This window comes from Poecilia mexicana, unplaced genomic scaffold (assembly GCF_051168715.1).
Source record: "Poecilia mexicana isolate PSO_F unplaced genomic scaffold, ASM5116871v1 scaffold_18, whole genome shotgun sequence".
Classification (NCBI taxonomy): Eukaryota; Metazoa; Chordata; class Actinopteri; order Cyprinodontiformes; family Poeciliidae; genus Poecilia; species Poecilia mexicana.
The window spans coordinates 10,732,293-10,753,594 of record NW_028263387.1 but is presented as its reverse complement, the minus strand read 5'-3'; the positions used below and the strand labels follow the sequence as shown (position 1 = coordinate 10,753,594).

Below are 21,302 nucleotides of genomic sequence, written 5' to 3'. Positions count from 1 at the left end.
TTTTGGAGACCATTTTACACTCTGTGGAGGCCGGTTGTATAATGTATATCTCCATATCCTGGACTGGTCGCACTCTGAAGGTGTGCAGAGCTGCTGCCAGCAGGCGTTTAGGCTTCACTGCTGCTGGTCGGTATCGTCAGTGTCTGTGCGCCGACATTGACCTCTGACAAGGCCCACTTCATTTATTGTCCTCTATTTGTTGCATCTCGTAAGTCCTACACAACTCAACAAAAAAAATTCAATGATTAATATCTGACTAATAATATCTTACTGTTGACTTTAAGATGAAGTTAAAAACCAGCTGTAAAGGCTCTTATTTGAGGCTGTCAACTTGTATCTGAACTGAAGGAAGGAATGTCAATACCAGGTTTGCTGAGCTAGAAGGAAAATTTTCAATAATAATGTTCTTTCTGCCTCTCGAGTTTAATCAGATTAGGTCCCTTTGTTGAATATTTGCAGTGCTGAGCTCTTTAAGACCCATAACAGACTTGTAGCAGCACATCGTTCTTGTAACCTGACATGTAACTATAAGCTCAAGAGATTTGTTTTGCTTCAGCTCATTGAAACGTGTCTGCCCTCACTAAGCCCAGAGAGAATTTATCAAACGAAGGAGCCTGAAATAACACATGATCTGTATGTTTCTGCCGTAATCATGTGGTTTTACACACGTATGTAAACACACGTGCACGGCGCGGCTAAACACACGGTGTATATTTGGACCTATAGTCGGTGAAAGATATATCTGCTTTCTCCCAGCAAAATCGTGTGCATTTAAAATTGCTCGCACACTTTGAAACTGATAGTTATGTTAAAATAGTTGCACACACTCGTGCCCACCACAAAGAGCTCTCAGGTCAGGCACACAAGCACACAAAAAAGGGACAGTGTGAGAGTGTTTAGCCGCAAACCTCCAACCTCACTGCTCCGGCTCGCGCTGACGCACTGCCAACCAGCCTGCCAGCTTGGTGAGCTATTTAAAAAAAAAACCCGAGCCAACTGCATCCGCTTATCAATATATCCCATCTCTGCTGCTGTGTATGGAGCTTGTTTATTTGATCATCTGGCCCAACAAACTGTCAACACTTTTTTAACACAGACGAGAAGCTTCTGTGGGCTCTCGATGCAGCTGGCTGGATTGTTTTACTGTTTGTTTGTCCTGTGGTGAAGGAGAGACTACTCATCTGGCAGTGGAGGAAACGGAGATATTTTAGTCTGTTTAAAATCTGACTTTATGAATAACCCTAGGAGAATTTTCTCTTTTAAGGCTACAGCGAAGGAAATGCAAGTCCAGATAGGAAGAGCAACCTGTTATCATCGGAAAGCCACCGAGATCCGAAACTGGTTCACGAAGAGAATCAGGTCGAGAAAAGACCTGAACTTATTTCCTTGATTGTCGACTTGGGTTCAGGCTTCTGTGGTGCCATTTAATAAGCAATACATCCAGCACCGAGAACGACAAACAAGAATGCACGATATGAAGTCATATCAATCTACGTATTATAGTCTAAACACAGGTAGTTTAACCTGCTGAGGAAATATAGTAAAAACAGAGCAGAAGTTAATCAGACTGTGGCGAGCGCAGCGTACTACACCCTGCTCCTCTCCAGCGGTTGTGCAGATAGGATCCTATCAATCACACATCCCAGATGACTTGACCTTGACTCACCCCGTGGCCACAACAAGCGACAAAACGGAGCTGGAAGACGTTAAAACTAAAATTGGGAGAACTTACACTGCTTACTCTTAACGGTGGTCTGAAAAGAAAAGCAGCAAAATCTTAATTAAAACAATATGTTGGGTTTGCTCCGGGCTCGGGCCTCTAATTAAAGTTAAATAGTCGGGTCGGATCAGGCCTTCAGGCTGGATTTTGTTTTGTTTTGGTTTTTTTAGGCCTGATGGAGTCTTTTGTCCAGAAGCAAAACCCAGAAATCCCTCTCCCCAAATGACTGCAGCTCGTTCTTGAAGGTTCCCAATGCAAAAGGGACACACGCTGGTTAGGCATACCATTATGACCGCTGACCGTACCTGGTAGTGGATGGGATATATTTACCAGTTTTGTACTCAAAGTCAATGTGTTAGAATAAAAAAAGAATGGATCGGCATGAGGATCAGAGAGTTTAACAAAGGTTAAACTGAGATACCTAAATAACAGGGTCAGATAATCTCAATCTGTAACTCTTGCTGGATGATGAGGATCTATCAAGAGTTGTCCAAGGGATTTGGGACTGGAAAGGTTTGTCCGCTGAACTGCGAATGGACATGTTGGGATCAGAACTGGATGAATCGTGTACATGGCTGGATATAGATGGCCTACATTGGAAACAACTGGCACTAACTATATCGGAAGAAAGCAAGCCAGTGGAGCCAGTGTGTGATTCCTCAGACAATGTTGTGGTTAGGCCTTGACTTGACCTTCAATTTCCCAGATCTCACAGCCCACACAATAAAAGCCTTGTGGGAATCAGCAAAACACGTTTCAGCCGGACATCCTGACTCTGGTGATCCTCGCAGACGATTCCACTGGGTCACCGTTTTACGGCCAGGACAAAAGCCACACGTCTCGTCCCAAATCTGAAAGCTCTCAGTGGGTTATGGCCTCTTTCTAACGCCATGGAGTACGTTTTCCCAGAAAGGCTGAATAGATTCTCTGATCCTTTTTGCCGTCATGTGTTTTTTCTTACTGTTATACCTTATTGCAGTAGCCCTGGTACCAAACAAAGAGAGACATACAAGATCTTGAACATCTTTTATGTGCAAAAATGTACAAGCAAAATTATAAGCTACGTCGTACATTAAAGTAAATTCAGCTTTTCTTATTTTGCCTCCCCAGAGGTTCGTTGTCACCCCATCGTGAATCCAAAGAATCACATCGTGTTGTCGCCTCCTCCCTGCGGGAAAAGAGCTGTGGCTCCAGGCTTCATCTGTCACCTCACCTGTCGCCAAGGTTACAGTCTCCAGGGAAACCGCAGGGCGGCGTGCCTGGGATCTGGGAACTGGACTGCTAATGTCCATAAAGCTACCTGTAAAGGTGAGGAAACTGGCCTTTTCTCTGAAGCCTCTGAAGGTTAAAGGTCATGGCAGGTCAAGCTCTAAACAGACCCTAGACAACAGTAATATTAATGGTGTTGTTGTTGGAGTTTAAGTTTGTGTTTTACTTATTATTTAGTTATTTATTTATCTACAGGTACCTCAGTAAATGAAATTATGCGTTCAGATGAGGCTAATCTGTCAGATTAAAACAACCATTTGAAAGCATTAAACATACTTATTATTAACCCATATTTCTATTAAATATTGCTTTCTAAATTTCTCCTAGCTGATGTAAAAATCTAATCTAAGCAGAAAATCATCACAATTTAAAGTCTCTAAAAACATCAGCTTGTGTGTAATTAAGCTACACGAGTTTCACATTGTGGAATAAATTACTGAAATTAACTTTTTGAAAATCATCAAATTTATTGAGATGTAATCATTTTCTTTTCAAACATATTGATACACTATATCTAAGCTCATTCACATCAATGTGGTTTTTATCCTCATTTATCCAGCCAGCATAGCAAAGTGCCGTAGAAATACAAATAAATCAACATCTTTAATATTACAAAGCAATAAAGGAAACTGTAAAACCCATTAAACCGCTGATACTCTCAGCAAAAAAGTGAAGGCCAAAAATAATTGACAAAATGTTCCAGGAGTTTTAGGACGTCTGAGTCGAGCGGTAAAAGCAGTTCATCCAGAGAATCGCCGTGTCTTGTTTTAGGGCTTAGTTTTAGGCACATCCAGGGAAATATGACTGGATGACTGCAGCTTTGAGTTTGTCTTGGTGAGGTGGTTTCAGTGTATTCATAGATTTAATAGTCGGCAGTAAAACTCTGAAATCAATCCTGTCTTTAATAAGTCTCCAGCAGAGGAAGTGTAAGGAAAAAGCCATGGATGTTTTTCATTGCACGAGTGGAGCTGTTGCATTCAGGACTAGCTGCAGGGCTTTCACTGGATGTATAGTAATCAAGTTAACAGACTGTGCTCACCTTCTGTAAATCTGGACCCGAGTCTCATCTGGAGAAAAACAAGACTTAACAACTGAGGAAATCTCTGATTATGAAGGCAGAGGAGAAGGTTATTACCTCTGCGTAAAAGCCTAAAGGGGAAAATAAACCTCCTTCCTATTGCTATCCAAAACGGTTAATGAGAACTTTTGAGAGAGAAATAAAGAGAATAGGCTGACAAAGTAGAAGCTGTAAAACGGGAACAACAGGGGACTTGGAGAGCGTTCCCACTTTCCATTCTTGTTTTCTGCATTTCTCACTGCTTTGTGAATGATGCTAGCTCTCTTTAAGCAATCCTGCATGTCTTTAACTCGAACCATACCATGACCGAGCTGTCATGTCTCCCCCTTCCTGCTCCAAACTGGTCTCTGGAGTTTATTATAATAAACTGTAGCACTCCAGATGCCTTGCAGGTGTAACAGGTGGTACAAAGCAACTTTTACCATTTCCCTGAATGTCCTCAGTCCACTTCTGCCACTTGGCTAACGGAGGAACAGCTGCTATTAAGAAGGAAAAGAAGTGTCGTAAAGATTAAAACAAATGGAAAGGTAATGGTGACAGGGAAGGGGAAAGCATGGATGAGTCACTCCAAGGGGTTTTTGGAAAGGTTTAGCAGGTTTTTTTTGTTTCTGTTTCATATCCTTTGAGCCTGAAGTGGGCAGTGCTACAAAATCAAACATAAAGCTAAAACCTTCAAAGCAGGCTCCAAATTATACCTTATCATGAGGAGCCACAGAAAGCAAGAATTTCTAGGAAGTTTCTGTCCTTTCATGCGTTCTCCATCCTACCGAAGACATCTAAGAGATGCTTCCCTTGTTGTTGAGATAAATAAAACAGATTGGATCTAAGTGTGTTAGTGTTAGGCAGAGAGAAATGCCAAAGTGAATGGATCATCAGGTCCAGATGAGAACAGTTCTCTTACACAGTCCAAGAGGCATGACCACTTTCAGATGGGAGACTGGACTTTTTGAAGCTTAGCAGCTTACTGCAGGCCTGAACTGAGTTGAACTGGGTTTGTTTCTGATTACGTAGGGTTCAGGAGGAGGAAGCGTCCTTGTGTCTGTTCCACAGAACAAATCGAGAGCTGATATTCATCCTCACATATATGCGTCCTCCTATATTCTCCTCTGCATGGCCAGGCTCTCTGCAGATGCTTGAATCAACCCTGGCAGCTGATTGTGCAACTCTGTTAAGTTTGTGCTTTGTGTCAGACTTTTTATATAATTCTTGTATTTATTTTGAAGCTTTTTAAGAAAAATCCAGCCACACCTTTCCTTTTCAAAAGGCGTGTCGGCCCTAACAAACCAGCAACCCAGAAGAAATTAAGTTGGCCCATCAACTTTGTCTGATAAAAAACAGCTGCTTGTCCTACGCTTTGCTCGGTAGAGAAGTTTCTGGACCCACTTTACTGAGAAACTTGAGACGTAGACTCTGTTGATGTTTTAAAGTTTATTGGATCTGATTTTATCCAATCGCTAACGTTTGACCGTGACATTTGTAGTGCACCAGTTTCTGAAGCTTACCAGAAATTGCCCACGCTGTAAACAACCATCCTCCACCACAAAGAAAGAAGTGGCGGTCCGAATGAGGCGGCTGTTAATGTAAACTCGCGACCAACGCGGACTGAACGGCTTTGTTCACTTCCTCCGCTGCCGCTGCTAAAACTACAGCGCAGAAAATCAGCGGCATCATTTCCCAACTTCTCCTTCTGTTTGCTGATTGGCCAAGGTGAAATGTGTCCTGAGAAATCAAACTCAGTGGGAGAAATCCCAATCGGACCACTGAAGGGAAATGAGAATTGAGTGGTCCGTGTAGGAAGGCAATAGCCAGGCTATGATTCACTGTGCATGCAGATAATTACAATCTCACTTAGGACTCACCTGACTGATTATTCTTTTCTGTTCATGCCACCATTTCACTTTTTTCCCTTATCACTCAATCGAAAAGCACCACGGTGTTGCGGTTATCTTGAAATCTTTCAGATTGATGTTCATGATCAGAAACCTTTAAAACAGGTTGTAACCACAATCCGCTGATCTCTGCTCCACATCAGTGACATCGTATTTTTTTCTTACGCAAACACAATATTTAACATCCTTCACCAGGACCAGAGCCACTGATTTATTGGCCTGCAGGGATTAAGACAATGAATTTTTAAATCCTCAAAGATTTAAGACGCGGCATATTGTTTGGACTTGAAGCCTGGTTGGAACGGTGATGCTCCCTCTTATCTTTCCTTGGATAATGATCAATAATGAATGTATGATGTGTTGGGATTAAAGACACCAGAGGTCAAATGACTTCATGCTGCTACTCCCTCTGTGATAACAAAGAGCAGAGGAAGGTCACTGTGAGGTTCTTGATGTGACTGCATAAAACTCGTAACATTTGGCTCTAATGGAAAGCCAAGAGTTAATCTGCCAGGGAGTCTTATCTTTTTTTTTCTTTCTGTGTCTCTTCAGATACTGAGCCGCCAAAGCTCCAGTGTCCTGCAGACATTGTTGCAGAGACGGATGAACGGCGCGGGACCGCCAACGTCAGCTGGAATGTCCCCACCGCCGTCGACAACTCCAACGAAGAGGTTGAAAACATAAAAACATAAAAACCACAGACTGACAGGAGCAAGCTTAAAGTGTTTCCCTGCTCCTTTAACTTTAACTTTCTCCTCCGTCTGCAGGTGGTGGTGCAGGTGAAACCAGTCTACAATCCCCCTCAGCTGCTGCCCATCGGAAAGGAAACGATCACTTACGTCGCAACCGACCGCACCGGGAACCAGGCCAACTGCTCCCTCACGGTCACTGTGATCGGTGAGCTCATCCTGAAAACAGTCGATACTGCGTGTGTGGCCCTGGTGTTACTTCACTGGTGCATTTAATTACAACAAGGGAGAAGGCTCCGCAGTGGGACGTTCACATGGTTTTCAACGGCACCTGGAATAAAATGAATCGCGTTCTTTAATTGGTTCAAAATTTCAAACATGCTGGATTTTTATAAAAATGCTGTTCAGGATTTTCTTGTTTCAGAAATTTTACATTTTAATTGGATGCCAAAACAAGGACATTTTGTAATAACTTTTCACTTTGTAAGATTAAAGGACAATAATCAGATTTTTGCAACTTCTCCCTTTTATTTTTTTTCAGCCTCATCAATAGTTAAATTATTTTCTATGTCCAAAGTTTTGTAATGTATAAAAAAAAGTGTGTGAGAGACAGAAACTCACCCAGAATCCAGACAAAAGTTGCAAACGAAGGATAAAGTTGAACAAGGGAGACAAAACTCAGGCGTCATTTCATGAGTGAAAACCCAGATTAAACCCAAAATTATTCATACGTCTGACAGACTGGTTGGAAACGCTCCACAACGATGATTCACGTTTTGCAATGAGCTCAAAATATTTGTGTTTTGAAAGGTCTCCATGTCATTACCCTAATCTTTAGCTCTCCTCACAGATTCTCTACACTCAAAAATGTTATTACTTCCAGTCACACAAACTTGAACTCTGAACATATTTTTAAATCTGTAGGTGCCAGAGTAATACATTACTTTGGACGTAGCTGGGTAAGTTGTTGCGATTTTTCAGAGTGAGGACGTTGTACAACAGCGTGGAGGCTGAGCAGACCAGCACTCGACCCGGGCTCTGTGGTGAGCCCAGTCTGACTGTAATTCACCACAGCGGTAAATGACGACTTGTCAGAAAAACTGTAATTTTAAAAGTCTGGCATATGCTGTAATTTCTGCTCTGGTCTCTCTAGCATTGTTACCCACACAGGCGGGCACCATCCCTCCCTTTTCTCCCAACAACTGGGTCACCAGGATGCTTCAAGTCATCGGCTGAAAGTCTCTCTTCTCTTTACATCGACTCCACTCAACCTGTTTAAATCCATCCAGCCGCTGCCTATTGCCCTTTGACCTTTGCCAGGGTTTATTCTGTGGTAGCTCCACTGTTCAGCCCCTTCTTACGTCTATATATGCTAATTTTTATTAGAACAATTTTCTGTCTTATTATTTTTTTGGCTAATTGTCTCCAGTCATCTTGGGCATGGAAGAACATTGAAGACAGCAGTTGTTAATTTAATTTAATAAAACAATCTGTGGATTTTACTGACAGAGGCCACTTAAAAATATAAAAAAGAAACAAAGCAAGGCGGTGGGGAAACTTTGTCTTTCCTCACAAACAACACCCACAGTTGCCTTGACGGTCTGGCTAATCTGTTATAGTTATAGCATGAACTGGGTTGTTTCCTGAGAATGACGATGCTGTTCTATTTTAGAGAGGGGTGTCCCCAAAAGAGCTCTGTTTTTTTTTTTCTGCCACGTACATGCTTTTTAAAACAATAGAATAACTATTTATGTTCAAGATTTACCCACTTATGGCTGTAAAGCATAAAAATTCCCCTTTAAAAAGATTGATTAGTCTCTCATGCACACTGCAACATGTTTAACTCTTTGCAGACTAATTTGTTTTCTTTGACACACTGTCTTTCCTCTTTATTTCAAGGTTAAAAAAAGGTGGAAGTTATTGAGATGTTCTCCAGGAAGGGAGTTTATGTGCCCTAACAGGTGCCAGATATTGTTTCTGTAGAGGATGAAAAACGCGGGTCAGCCTCTCGGTAATCACTGCATTCGGGGGGAGAAACCTCAAGCATGGTAGCCGTGAACATTTCCATGTGTTGTTATGGCTGAGGAAGGTTTTTATTGGAGACATGTGTTCAACTTGTGCCCTCTGCCTTTAAAAAAGTCGGATCACGGCACAGCACTCCGTTATCGAGTGTCAACTCCTCGACATCGTCTAAATCTGCTCTAGTTTTGGTCCTGTTCAAAATAGATGTTTGTTCTGGTGTGATTGTGGCTCCTGGTGAGTGATTTTTGTCTCTGTATTTTCAGATACCGAGCCGCCGTTCATCGACAGGTGTAGGTCGCCCCCAGCAGTCCAGGCCACAAACACAGAAGCAGCAGCAGCCGTCGTCTGGGAAGTCCCGCAGTTTTCAGATAACTCAGGTACGTCTGCTCAGCTCTTCTGTTTGTGCTCTCCTCTGCGCCGCCGACCGTCTCCGCTGATTATGGTGGAGCAGGATCTTTTCCAAAGAGTGATTGGAAAATGTGAATCAGGAAAAAGCTGCGTCTGTGAATGAAGAGTGGAGACAGTGGACATTTCTGTCTGTGTTTAGGAGAGAGAGAGAAAGAGAATAGGACGGAGGGAATTGATGAAGTGGTTACAGTGCCTGCTAATGTCGTTAATGTTAAAACAGACGGAGACAGTGGAGAGACGCAGGTGTTTTTGCAATGAAAAGCGTTATTCAGAGGGAGTGTGTCCTCGTGCCATCCATTTTTCACACAGTCGTTTGTATAATTAAACGAACACACCCAGTGCTGTACTCCCTTTCTATTCTATTCTCAATTTTAAAGTTTATTTTTACATCCGTGCAACTTTGTTACACAACGAGATCGTAAATAATCCTCAGTAGAGGCAAAGCTTAGGCTTTAGCAGAGGTGAATGGAGTTTCCAACAAGTAAAAGTAGCACTGCTTCAACATATTTTACTCAAAAGCAGATGTAAAAAGTATTACTCAAATAAGGACATCAAAGTATTTGGTAAATAAGCAACTCAAGTACTAACTGGTTATTTAGTATTTAAAAAATTACATCAACAGCAGGACCAAAATGTAAGGTTGTGTGAAAATGTTATTTTAAAGATCAAAATGAAAATAATCCATAATTACACAAACAAAATCGAGCCAATATAAAACTTATGAACCTTTAACAAAAACTGCAGGTGTGTCTGATGAATGTTTGGTTAAAACTATCTTGTTCTTCATTTAGTGAAATTGGTCACAGTGGGTAAAGTCTCCAGAAATTTTACTCAAAAGTATCGGTACTTGAAAACAAAATTACTCAAGTAAAAGTAAAAAGCACATTGTTGCAAAAACACTTCTAAAATAAAATCTTTACAAGTTATTCAAGCAAATCTAACTAGTTACAGAGCATTTGAATTGGTGTCGGTGTGTATTTTGTTAGTTGTGACAAATTAAAAATACCAATTAAAAATGCAGGGTGGGGCCTGGCTGCGTGTCTCCACTGAGCGAGAGGCAGGACACGCACACGGCTCACCAGTCTCTAACATACAGTCATGGGAAATTAAAGTTTGCATTACAGTCCATGCTGTTATGGGAAAAGGTGTTCACAACGCTGCCATGGTAGTTAGAATCCGCCTGGATATTTTTGCTCATCTTAATCGTATGTAAATATCCTGTGTGTAAATATATTTGTCCATTTATCCATAACTGGAACTTTCAACATGTATCAAGTTATTTTCGCAATTTACTATCTATTAATAGGGGGGTGAAATTACCGTAATAACCCGAGACTGGCTGGAAAGCGCAGCGTCTCCCCTTTCAGAAAGCACAAAGTGTGGCAGAAACACAGTACTGCGAGTTTGGCTGGATCGTCGGCTCCCCTTTCGGTCTGGAAGGGATGATGTGGATCGTTCTCAGAGCTTGTTTTCTCTCTTCTCATTAAATCTTCTTCAATGTTTCTTAGTTTATCAAAGTTTTTGGACATCTGTGCTTGCATTGACGTCTGAATTTTGACCAAACCATTGCAACGCCTTGTTTTCTTTTTCAGTGATTCTGTTCTGGATAATGTCTCTCTTTCATGAGCCAACCTTTCACTGCTGGACATTTGACTCTAGAACACTTTGACTTTCAGAGGAGTTCATGTTGGAATCAGTGACTGATGGGCTCCCAGGTTCTGAAGCAGCAAACAAGCCCAAATCATCACTCCCATTCCAACATTTCTGTGAGGTATTTTTTCCAGATTGGTCTCCTCAGTGTAACGGATGTTGTTGCAGAACTTTTACCGCAAACAAGGAAAGGATTTTTGAGTTTTTTTCTACTCCTGGGAGGACCAGCAGCTGCTCTAAATGGTTTCAACTCGCAAACATCGTTCTCGTTGACTTTGAAATTGCCTCTGCCAAAGTCTTTCTGACTTTACTTTGTGTTAGCAAAACACCTTTTCATTCTCCAAACCAGCAAAGTGCATAAACTCCTGCCTTAAAGAAGTGGTTGCAGTCGCTGATGATCAGGTTCTGCTTTGCAGGCCATTAGTAGAACGATGATGCCTCTTTCCCTCCTAAATATTATCAAAGCATTAAAGGTGGACTTGGTTATTTCCATGGCTGCACTGACAGTCATAAAAGTTTTTCCTTTTTCCCATGACTGTAGTTCAGACCATGTGTGCACATTTTTCATAGGCCAGTCAAGCCTCATATGCTTATGTGGAAATAAAACATGTAGGAAAACAAAGGCCTTAACAGAGCCTCTATTTTTTATACCTTTATCATTGCATTTTTATGTAAGCATGCAGTTAATTTTTTAACAGAGAGATTGCATTGAAAATTTGCTCGTATTTAAAGTAGCACCTTCTTGTTGTCCTTCCTTCTCAACTCAAACTATAGAAATGCATCTAAAAAATGATCATGGGAAATACTGTGCTAAACTGTGAGATGGTCTATGTTGGGAACACAAAGTTAAAGAAGAGTTAACCTGGGAAAATATAGCTGCAGCTACATTTTACAGCAACAAAATACCGTAAAGCTTGTCTTTTTGTGTGAGGGTTTGAAAAATGTTACCTTTGTGCTTGGAGGCGAAGGAAATATTTTTGACAGCTTTTAGGAAGCCAGCCTGGTTTAGCAGGATCTGCATCGAGTAGCTTGAGTGAAAACACGGAGCGATTGTAGATCTAGAGGTCGTTCTGTACGAGCAGAAAGTTAACGATAAAGTAGCGTTTTGTATTTCCTGTTTTTATCTCTGAAGTGATTTTGACTTGCTGTTTAATTTTTCATTGTCTTGTTGGCACCAGACATCTTCTAAAGATTATTCAGTGATGTAGAAATTGTTTTTTGTTGTGGATTTGTGTAAATCATACATATACGACAGACCCGGTCCATGTAACTCCACTCCCGGTGTCCTGCATGTTTTCTCAGCATGTCCCCAGGTTCAATATAGTCCTGGTAATAATCAATTCATTTGTTTTAGATTTTAACAATAGCGAAATCAAAACGGTTCAAATTGCACCGCGCCAGACGCTCGAAACGCGTTTGCTGTGAACGTACCATAATTAGCCAATGTTGTGTCTGCTTTTTAATGTCCATGTTAAAAATTGTCTGGGCTGACAGAGTTTTCCCAAGTAGCGATGGGAGACGGATCTATTTGGAAATGTTTGGAGAAACTGAAGTCCCCAGTATATTAGCTCCAGACAAGTAAAGGCAGTTATTGATGTTTGAACACGACCAGTATAAAGTTAGACATCTCACAGGGTCAGTGTATTGAACATACCAGAGATCCTGTTAGCTTCATTTCATAGCTGTGTTTCTAAAACCCGTTAGTGAGTGGCAAAACAATCGGTTTCATACACGCCGCATTGCAATAAATGATCCAGATGTTCTCTTAAAACGCTGAGCGCTGGGCTGGACACCTGCTATTGTTATGACGATCTAATAAACAATCTGTTCAGACTAATCTTCCAGCAGAGCAGTGCTTGAAGGCCAGTCTAGCAAACAGACTAAATATTGGACGCTTTCTCTTGGCACTGCAGCTGTTCCAAAACGGCTTGACTTTGCTGACTCCGACTCTCTGTTTGCACATTGGCTCTCATGAGTTAATGAGCCAGAGCCCCAAACCTCACATCCCCACTCACAAACAACTCAAAGAAATCACTTCCCACCTGTCTGTGGAGGTGCGCCCCCATCGAACGACCTCAGTAACACACACACACACACACACACCCCCACGCACGCACACTAATAACAGACTGCTACTGCTGCGGCCGCTCCGGGTCCACACGACGTCAGCGCAGCGCTGCTTCGACGTCAGTGTTTTGTTTTTCCAGGCCCACACCCTGATGCCAACTCTATTTATAGTCAAGACTTGTTAGGCGCACACATACAAACACACACACTAAAATTGAACATAAAGGGAGACTCCAGACGTGCGCCAGTCCCTCTGGAACGATATTTGCCGCCGCTAATGGAGGAGGTGGACCGGAGTCGAGTGAAAGGCAAATCCCTCACTTCTCTCAATGCGTCCTGTGTCTCTCGCTCTTACAGATGTGCTCATTGTTCTTTTTCTTCCCACAGCCCGTTTCTGGCCTGCAGACAAACCTCGAAGCATCACACACCAGCACACAACTCCCAACACAGCGTTGTGCTTCGGCTCCTACTTTCTAACAACCTTTGTGCATTTCCATTCTTTCAGACAGAAGTAATGTATTTGTATAAAGCTCTATAGTCAACCTACAAGAGTGACTCACTACCTTCAATCTAATCCCAAGCCTGCCCTCTACAGGACATGAAGAAAAGCCCTTTTAATGCAGAGTAACTTAATGCAGCTTCTGGTTGTGGAGCTTGAACAGTTGGGATGATTTTGTATTTTTATTTGAATATATTATGATTACAGTGATTTTATTGTGTTTCTCTGTTTGCTCTACAGGTGGTCGCCTCACTGTGACCAGTAGCCACAAACCGGGCTCGTTGTTCCCAGTAGGAGAAACTGTGGTCCAGTACACTGCAATGGACACAGCAGGAAACAGCCGCATCTGCAACCTCACAGTAACTGTGCAAGGTGTGAATTAAAAATCTGCTTTGTTCCATGGAAATTTTTATGTATTTTTTCCTTTTTGAATTGGATTTCTTTAAATTAAAATTACAGTGTTGCACCATATGTTGTATATTTTTAGGTAATATCTAAATATTAATAGAAAAGCAAACATTTATGACTCTAAAAAGATAAAGCAGGAGTGTATTTAAAGTGTTCCTGTTTTCCAGGTCTACCTGTTGAAAGTATATAAGTGCATCTGGATAAACTAGAAACTCATTAAAATGTTAAATTATTCAGGAATCCAAGTATACATATGGTATATGACGATATAGGTATTCATTACACATACAGTGTAGATTTTATGGCAAAAATAAGATTTATTACACAGGACAAATAAAAAAACATTTGATACAGAAACAATGTCCTGCTGGAAAGTGTCCATGGACTTTGAGGCGGTCTTATCCTGAGAAAACAACCCACATTTATTTCTATTTTTTATGTTGGATTTAATGTTGTTCTTTTTCTTGTCCAGGGACTACTTGTGAGCAGCCGTACGTCCCAGTGAATGGAGAGTTCATCTGCTCTGAGGAAGAGGAGGGGGTTAATTGTACTCTTCAGTGTAAAGAAGGCTACAGCTTTGCTCAAGACGCGGTGCAGAGCTACTTCTGTGCCTACAACGGCGTCTGGGAGCCGGCGTACTCTTCAGACAGACCAGATTGCTCCTGTGAGTGCAGCTCATGCTGAACTATCTGTACATTTTACAGACTACAAATTTGTACACAAAGATATTTCTGAGACATCTGGAACGTTTTATGAATGGTAAAATGATAAAATGGCCTTGAGTCGGGTTTTGAACCTGAGCCACTGCGGCTCCAGTTTATGATCAAATTGCACTCAATGGGGTAAAATATCACATATCGTCTTTTTTCTCTCCGTTTCAGTGAACCGCATAGCTAACAATGGGTATAAACCCTTTGAGATGTTGTTTAAAGCATCTCGATGCGACGACGCAGAGCTGGTCAAGTCGTTTGCTGGTCATTTTAATGCCAAACTGGGAAGCATGGTGAGGACCAGTACGCGCACACTCGCAGAAATACACACACGGCCTGATTAACCGCGTTTTCCTTTCCTCTGTAGCTTCCCTCCATTTGTAGCAGTGATGAAATCACCTGCAAGCTGGAGGTCATGTCCCAGGGTCACTGTCTGGAGTACAACTACGACTATGAGAACGGATTTTCAATCGGTAGGCGTCTGTAGATGTTCTTACTCAAAACAAAACATCTGACCTTCAGTTTAAGTGAAGCATCATCAGTCGATTGTTGGGTTTTTTTGCCTCACAAACAGCACCAGGAGGCTGGGCCAACAGCTGGGGCTCTCAGGGCGCGCAGGACTACGCCTACTTTGAGTCGGGCTTTGCCACGGGCACCCGACAGCTCCCGAGTCGGCAGCAAGACGGCAGCGTGAGGCAGCGCTCCAAGAGGCACAGGAAGATCAGAGGTCCAACCAAAGACCACAAGATCCAAATTTATTTCAACATCACAGGTACAACAACATTCTGTGTGTTTAGGGAAACTAAGAGATTATTTTGAATTTGGTTGCAAAACGTGTCAGCAAAAGTAAGCGTAACATTGTGACGGTTTTAAGTATAAACAAATCTTATTGCTAACCATTTTGGTGCAGACCACTGTGCACCACAGAATAGGACAGCAGAAGTGTACACACCTCCAAATTGCACAGACATGCTTTTGGCTAAGCAATACGCACAAAGATGTCTGCATTTAAAGGTTTATTTCAAGATATATCTGTTGTCAATGCACTAATCTTTGGCCGTTCTCCCAGCAAGCATCCCTTTGCCTCTGTCGAGGAACGACTCAGTCGAAGTGGCCAATCAGAAGAGGCTCCTGCGAACGCTCGAGCAGCTCACCAATCGCTTGAAACGGACACTGGCCAAACAGCCGCTGTCCAGCTACCACGTCTCCTCAGAGATGATCGTTTCTGATCCCAAATCGCTGGAGAGCAAAAAGGCCTCATTGTTCTGCCGGCCAGGCTCGGTGCTCAAAGGCAGAATGTGCGGTAAGCTTGAAGAAAGGAATATTCTGACTTAAATTAATTAAATTTTATGCACACTACATTTACAGCATGACTAATAGTGCCGTGTAAGATTTATGTGTTCCAGGAAATCGCTAAGTGTGAGCTTTCTTTTTGCAGTCCAATGTCCAGTGGGCACGTATTTTTCTCTGGAGCATAACGAGTGTGAGAGCTGCTGGCTGGGCTCCTACCAAGACCAGGAAGGTCAGCTGGAGTGCAAGTCCTGCCCCGAAGGAACATCTACAGCCTATCTGCACTCCCGCAGCGTCACCGAGTGCAAAGGTGTGTTTGAGGACAAACGTCAGGCTTTTCATTGTCAGTCAGCATTTTGGCCATCAGTTAGGAGTAAAATGATTAGTTTTAAGCTTATTCTCATAAATAAAAGTAAAGTGTTTTCTGTTTTGTTGATGGTGCGATGTGTGTGTGTCTGCAGGGCAATGCAAACCTGGCAGCCACTCGCTGAATGGACTGGAGATCTGCGAGTCCTGCCCACTGGGTCACTTCCAGCCTGGTTATGGTGCCAGGAAATGTTTAGTCTGTCCTGGTGGAACCTCCACCGTCACCAGAGGAGCAGTGGATGAGACGGAGTGTGGAGGTGAGGCAGTCTGACGATGCTGCCACACTTTGTAGCTTTATCATCTTCAACTCTTTAGAGTTTGACTTGATTTCTGCCTTAAATATGGATGGATAAACCTGGTAATTCAGCAAATTTTATAAAACTATCCTGACAAAACACTTTTTTATTATCATAAAATAAGTTTTTTATATAAATATTAGGCTTCAGTTTGGATTTGCCTCACTGAATGCTACCATCTGATCATCTTGGACATTTTTTTTATCATTCTGAATTACTTTGTTGACTCTTATTTTCCTCTTCCTCCTCCTTGCAGTTCCCTGCATGGCGGGTCATTTTTCCCGCACTGGTCTGGTTCCCTGCTACCCGTGTCCGAGGGATTACTACCAACCCGATCACGGACGCTCGTACTGCCTGTCCTGCCCCTTCTATGGGACCACCACAATAACCGGGGCTTCCAGCATACAGCACTGCTCCAGTGAGTCTTTCTGGCACGAAACTTGTTTTGGTGAACAAATGACTGAACTTGACCTTGTCAGGTTATGTAGGGAGTTTTTCTACCGTCTTTATTGGTAGAAGTTGAGGACCTTCAGAAAAACCACATGCTTTATCTTCCTGTGCAACTACTTTAGCAGTAATCTTAGGATCATTGTTCATTTGGAAGACCCATCTACGCCCACGCTTCAATTCCCAGGCTCATGCCTTGAGTGACGTCTTCAATCTATTTTGTGATGCACACTAAAGAGTTTAAGATGTCCCTGAGAGCTTTTGCAGCTTGTAATCTCAGCTTCGTAGTAATGGCACCAATAGGGGAGCAGCTAGAGTCTCTTACCAGCCTCAGACATCTTCCAGCATCTTCACAAAGTCTTTTGGTTTTGTTCTGGAGTTGATTTTCACATTTCAAACAAAAACACGTTCACTTCTGGGACACAGAACCCGTCTCCTTCCTGAACAGAACGACAGCTTATTGCTGCTGACCTTTGCAGATATTGAGCAGATGGCACCTGCAGGCACCAGACTAGTCCACCTCCACTTTTCTCTTCCTGATTTCTTTTGGCTTCCCCATCTTGTCTCAAAAGGACAGGTGTGCCTCTGGTAAACCCTGATTCTGTCTTAACTTGTCAAGAGCCTTCAAAGCCATGACATCATCTTGGTTTTACCAAATTGTTTAAGATTATATTATTCTTACTGTGTGTATAGATCATAATTTTAAAAGAAAAACCAGGTAAGACAAATCCAGAAGATTAAAGTGGTTTTGTGGGTTAACCGTGTCGTACAGTGTTAGGCTGACATGTGAGTTATATTAACTCTCTGTAGAAAGAGCCAAGTTACGTCAACGTTGCTGTAAAGGAACTGCTTTGTGTCAGCCTTTCCCATGTACGACACCACTTGTGTGGTGGCTGATCTGTGTCTTGACAGCTCAATCCAATTGGAAACAGGATTACTGAGCAGGATCAGGGGACGTGGTAATAATAAGGTTTTTATTGCTGTGAAGCAATAGAAAATAAACCACACTGCATGCCTAAGTGCAAAAACGAATAGTGGTTACAGCAAAGCGCCAGTTATGAATTCAAACAGACCTTTTTCCTGGCTTGTCTGCCAGTCTTCCATCTAATGGCAAGTTTTTTTTATGACGGTTTTGTAGTTTTTTGCATTAATTTGACAGCATGTAGCGAGAAGGAGTTGATCACAGACGGCAAATACGGGGGCGACTGGCAGTAAATTGGGCATTGACTTTTGGCCCCTCTTCAGTTAGTTTTATTGCCCTCCACCAAAATCTGAAACCTCCCACTGAGGCTTTATTTTTTTTACAGACTTTTCTCTGCTTACATTTTACGTTCTCTGGGTGTCGTTGTCAGGTTTTAGCTCAAGCTTTCTCGCTAAGGAGGAGAGCGTAACTCCTGCTCCAGAAGTGGAGGTCATTGAGGACTACCAAGTCAGCAGTCAGGTGATTATTGATTATCGTCTTGCCACTGTGAAATGAAAACATTGAGGACATTTATTCCTGTCATGTCTTCAAATCCTCTTGGAAAGCGTTAAATGTATTCTCAGTTGCCACCTCTTCCTATAGAGCTTAAAACCTGCTTTACTCTAAGAATAAATTATATTTTAAAACTTTATTCCTGCAAAAACACAAAATCTAACAAAATATCTTCTGTCAGTTACATAAACGATTATTTGACAGGGTGTGCGTAAGACTGACATCATCACACGACCATAAACATGACATCACACCTTCATGAATGTTTATGTCGTGAAGTGTCATTCGGTAAATAATGACACCTATAATGCAAAGCTGGCCAATTTCATAGACTTTGTATTAAAAGTGTCATTATTTACCGAATGACACTTCATGACAACAGTGGTAAACATCAATAAAGACTTCTTTATGTTCATTCAATATTGTTTTATCACGTTTATGACAGTGTCATGTCAGTCTGATGCACAAATGTCAAAGTGTTACCCTTCTGTCTGGCTTTTAATGCAGATATCTTGGAGGACTTGAAATAGACAAAACTAAATTACAAGTAACTTTTCAGCAAAATACAGGAGCTTGTTTGAAGTGAAATAATTTGCTAGTGGAACGAGACATTTTTCCCGTATTATCCCGTATAATCTGCTTGTTCCACTGGCAGATTACTAGCACCTCTAGATCGGCTCTGTACCAATTATCCTCAGGTGGTCAAATACTTTGCCACTGAATTTATCATAATTATTAGAACTTGTCTGAAAAATAAGTAGCAATTGAGAAACAGCTAGAGCCATAAATATTCCTTTAAATTAAATAATTTCTTCAGGTTTTCCATGAGTGCTTCCTGAATCCCTGTCAAAACAAGGGGACATGCGAGGAGGTCGGAGCGGGATACGTCTGCACCTGCATGCCTGGATTCACAGGTAAGTAAATAAATCCCTCTCATCAGACATCAGATGCTGTAAGCCACCGCTGTGACGCCGCTGACGTTTCTCCCTCAGGCGCAAAGTGTGAGGTCGACATAAACGAGTGTGACTCCGCCCCCTGCCAGAACGGAGGCCTGTGTAGGGACGGGATGGGGGACTTCCAGTGTCAGTGCAAACCTGGCTTTTTAGGTATCGACGCTGCTAATTTGTTGCTACTAAACAATAAAATTTTTAAAAAGCCTTCACTGATACTTTGAAGGTTATGAAAGGCTTTCTGTTTGTCTGATTTAGGCGCTCTGTGTGAGGGCGAAGTGAACGAGTGCCTCTCCTCCCCGTGTCTAAACGAAGGGCTGTGTGTGGACGAGGTCAATAGGTTCTCCTGCAGCTGTGCTGAGGGCTTCACAGGTCGGTCCTAAATGGGCTTTAAATCAGCTGGACTTCACTTTCAGTTCATGATAACGTTTATATCTGCTAAAAGTCTTTTTCAGTTTTAACAAACGAAAGCTGCACTTTTCTGTTCATCAATCTGAACTAATTCATATCAGGTGACAGATTTTGATCGACGAGCAACATTAAAAAGTGAGGACGCCCCAGATAACATGTGGACACCAGCATGTTTTCTGCTGTTTGTATGCATTTGTAGTTAATAAGGAGTTGGCTCCCCAAAGTTGCTATTGAGAACAGGGAGCCTGTTTTACGCCCTTTGTGTGAAAATGCATTTTATCGAATTTAGAGCACATGTGTTAAACTGAAGGCCGGGGGGCCAAATTCGGTCCGCCGTAGCTTCATTTGTGGCCCTTTAAACTCCAGAGGGACACATGAAAAGAGGCTTCAAGATAACAGCTAAAGATTATTTCCAAAATCAAATCAAAGCAGCTTTTATCAGCATACTGCCAAATTACATCAAATAGATTCTCCAGTTTCTTGTGATTCTGTGATTTTTTTTATTTTTATGTAAAAACATCAGATTTCTGCTCCTTTTTTTTATCTTTGCGATAATTCATAATTGTGGCTTTATTTCAGATTTTGGTCAAAAACGTCGGGCTTAATGATGCCAACGCTGACCTGTAGGTGGCAGGTTTTCTTACTTCTATTACTTTGCAGCCTCAGCTGGACATAATGTCAACTTATAGTCTGTAATCGATGTGGAGAATAACAAATAGTCACACTTACTGTCAGACATAAGAGCAAATATTACAGAATTCCTTGCAAATATTTCTAAATTTGCACCACAAAATTTTAGGTTTTTATTGCAAACAAATAAAAAAAAAAAACATTTGCGAGGGACTGATCATATTTAATTTTAAGAAGAACTTATATAAAGCAGAGACACTTATTTATTAATACTTTAAGAGTTTGTTTTATCAACACATTCAGAAACTAGCGGCCCTGGAGAACGGTCACGATCTTAAAATAAAAACGCGGTTAACTCTCCTGACGTAGAGGAGCTTCCTAACGTCACTGTTGAATTTCCACAGGCTCTCTCTGTGAGCTTGAAATCAACGAGTGTCTGTCCAGCCCGTGTTTGAACGGAGGAGTGTGTGAAGACTTGACAGGAGACTACAGCTGCAACTGCGCCGTTGGATTTTCCGGGGATCGCTGCGAGATCAACATTGACGAATGCTACAGCTCCCCTTGTCTCAACGGAGGCTCCTGCGTGGATGACGTCAATAGCTTCAGGTAAAAAAAGAGAGAAAAAAAAAGGTCATGATAGCAGCTGAATGCTTGCATGCATCTGTGCTTAGAAAAACTAAGAAGGACCAGAGTTTTAAAAACTGTTGCACGTCCTTGTTGCCCGTCCAGGTGTGAGTGTGTGGAGGGCTTTCGGGGCCGGCTGTGCGAGGTGGACGTGGATGAGTGCAACCCGAACCCCTGCGTGAACGGCGCCAGCTGCTTTGACGGTCTGGGCTCCTACAGCTGCCGCTGCCTCCCTGGGTTCAACGGATCCAGGTGTGAGACAGGTACTACTGTATAGGACAGATGCCACAACACCATGGCAACTGAGGGAAACGCAACATGACACGTTTAAAGGGCATAGTTGATCAAATTTACTCTATTTTTTTTCGGTTCTGTTTAGGTTTTTATTTCGTTGCATTTTTATTA

General features: G+C 42.1%; 1 protein-coding gene across 2 annotated transcripts in view; it reads left to right on the top strand.

Annotated features, from left to right (window-relative positions):
- The window catches only part of svep1 (sushi, von Willebrand factor type A, EGF and pentraxin domain containing 1), an 89,508-nt gene that overhangs the window by 48,915 nt on the left and 19,291 nt on the right, over positions 1 to 21,302 (top strand). For both annotated transcript variants that reach the window (XM_088015305.1, XM_088015306.1), the window contains exons 7-25: positions 2,831 to 3,028; positions 6,509 to 6,627; positions 6,724 to 6,853; positions 8,931 to 9,044; positions 13,532 to 13,663; positions 14,172 to 14,363; positions 14,581 to 14,702; positions 14,777 to 14,882; positions 14,984 to 15,181; positions 15,479 to 15,712; positions 15,848 to 16,009; positions 16,161 to 16,322; positions 16,618 to 16,779; positions 18,161 to 18,249; positions 19,100 to 19,196; positions 19,275 to 19,388; positions 19,491 to 19,604; positions 20,678 to 20,879; positions 21,003 to 21,160. In XM_088015305.1, the coding sequence (XP_087871431.1) occupies positions 2,831 to 3,028; positions 6,509 to 6,627; positions 6,724 to 6,853; positions 8,931 to 9,044; positions 13,532 to 13,663; positions 14,172 to 14,363; positions 14,581 to 14,702; positions 14,777 to 14,882; positions 14,984 to 15,181; positions 15,479 to 15,712; positions 15,848 to 16,009; positions 16,161 to 16,322; positions 16,618 to 16,779; positions 18,161 to 18,249; positions 19,100 to 19,196; positions 19,275 to 19,388; positions 19,491 to 19,604; positions 20,678 to 20,879; positions 21,003 to 21,160 (2,805 nt within the window). The remainder of the gene's footprint in view (positions 1 to 2,830; positions 3,029 to 6,508; positions 6,628 to 6,723; positions 6,854 to 8,930; positions 9,045 to 13,531; positions 13,664 to 14,171; positions 14,364 to 14,580; positions 14,703 to 14,776; positions 14,883 to 14,983; positions 15,182 to 15,478; positions 15,713 to 15,847; positions 16,010 to 16,160; positions 16,323 to 16,617; positions 16,780 to 18,160; positions 18,250 to 19,099; positions 19,197 to 19,274; positions 19,389 to 19,490; positions 19,605 to 20,677; positions 20,880 to 21,002; positions 21,161 to 21,302) is intronic.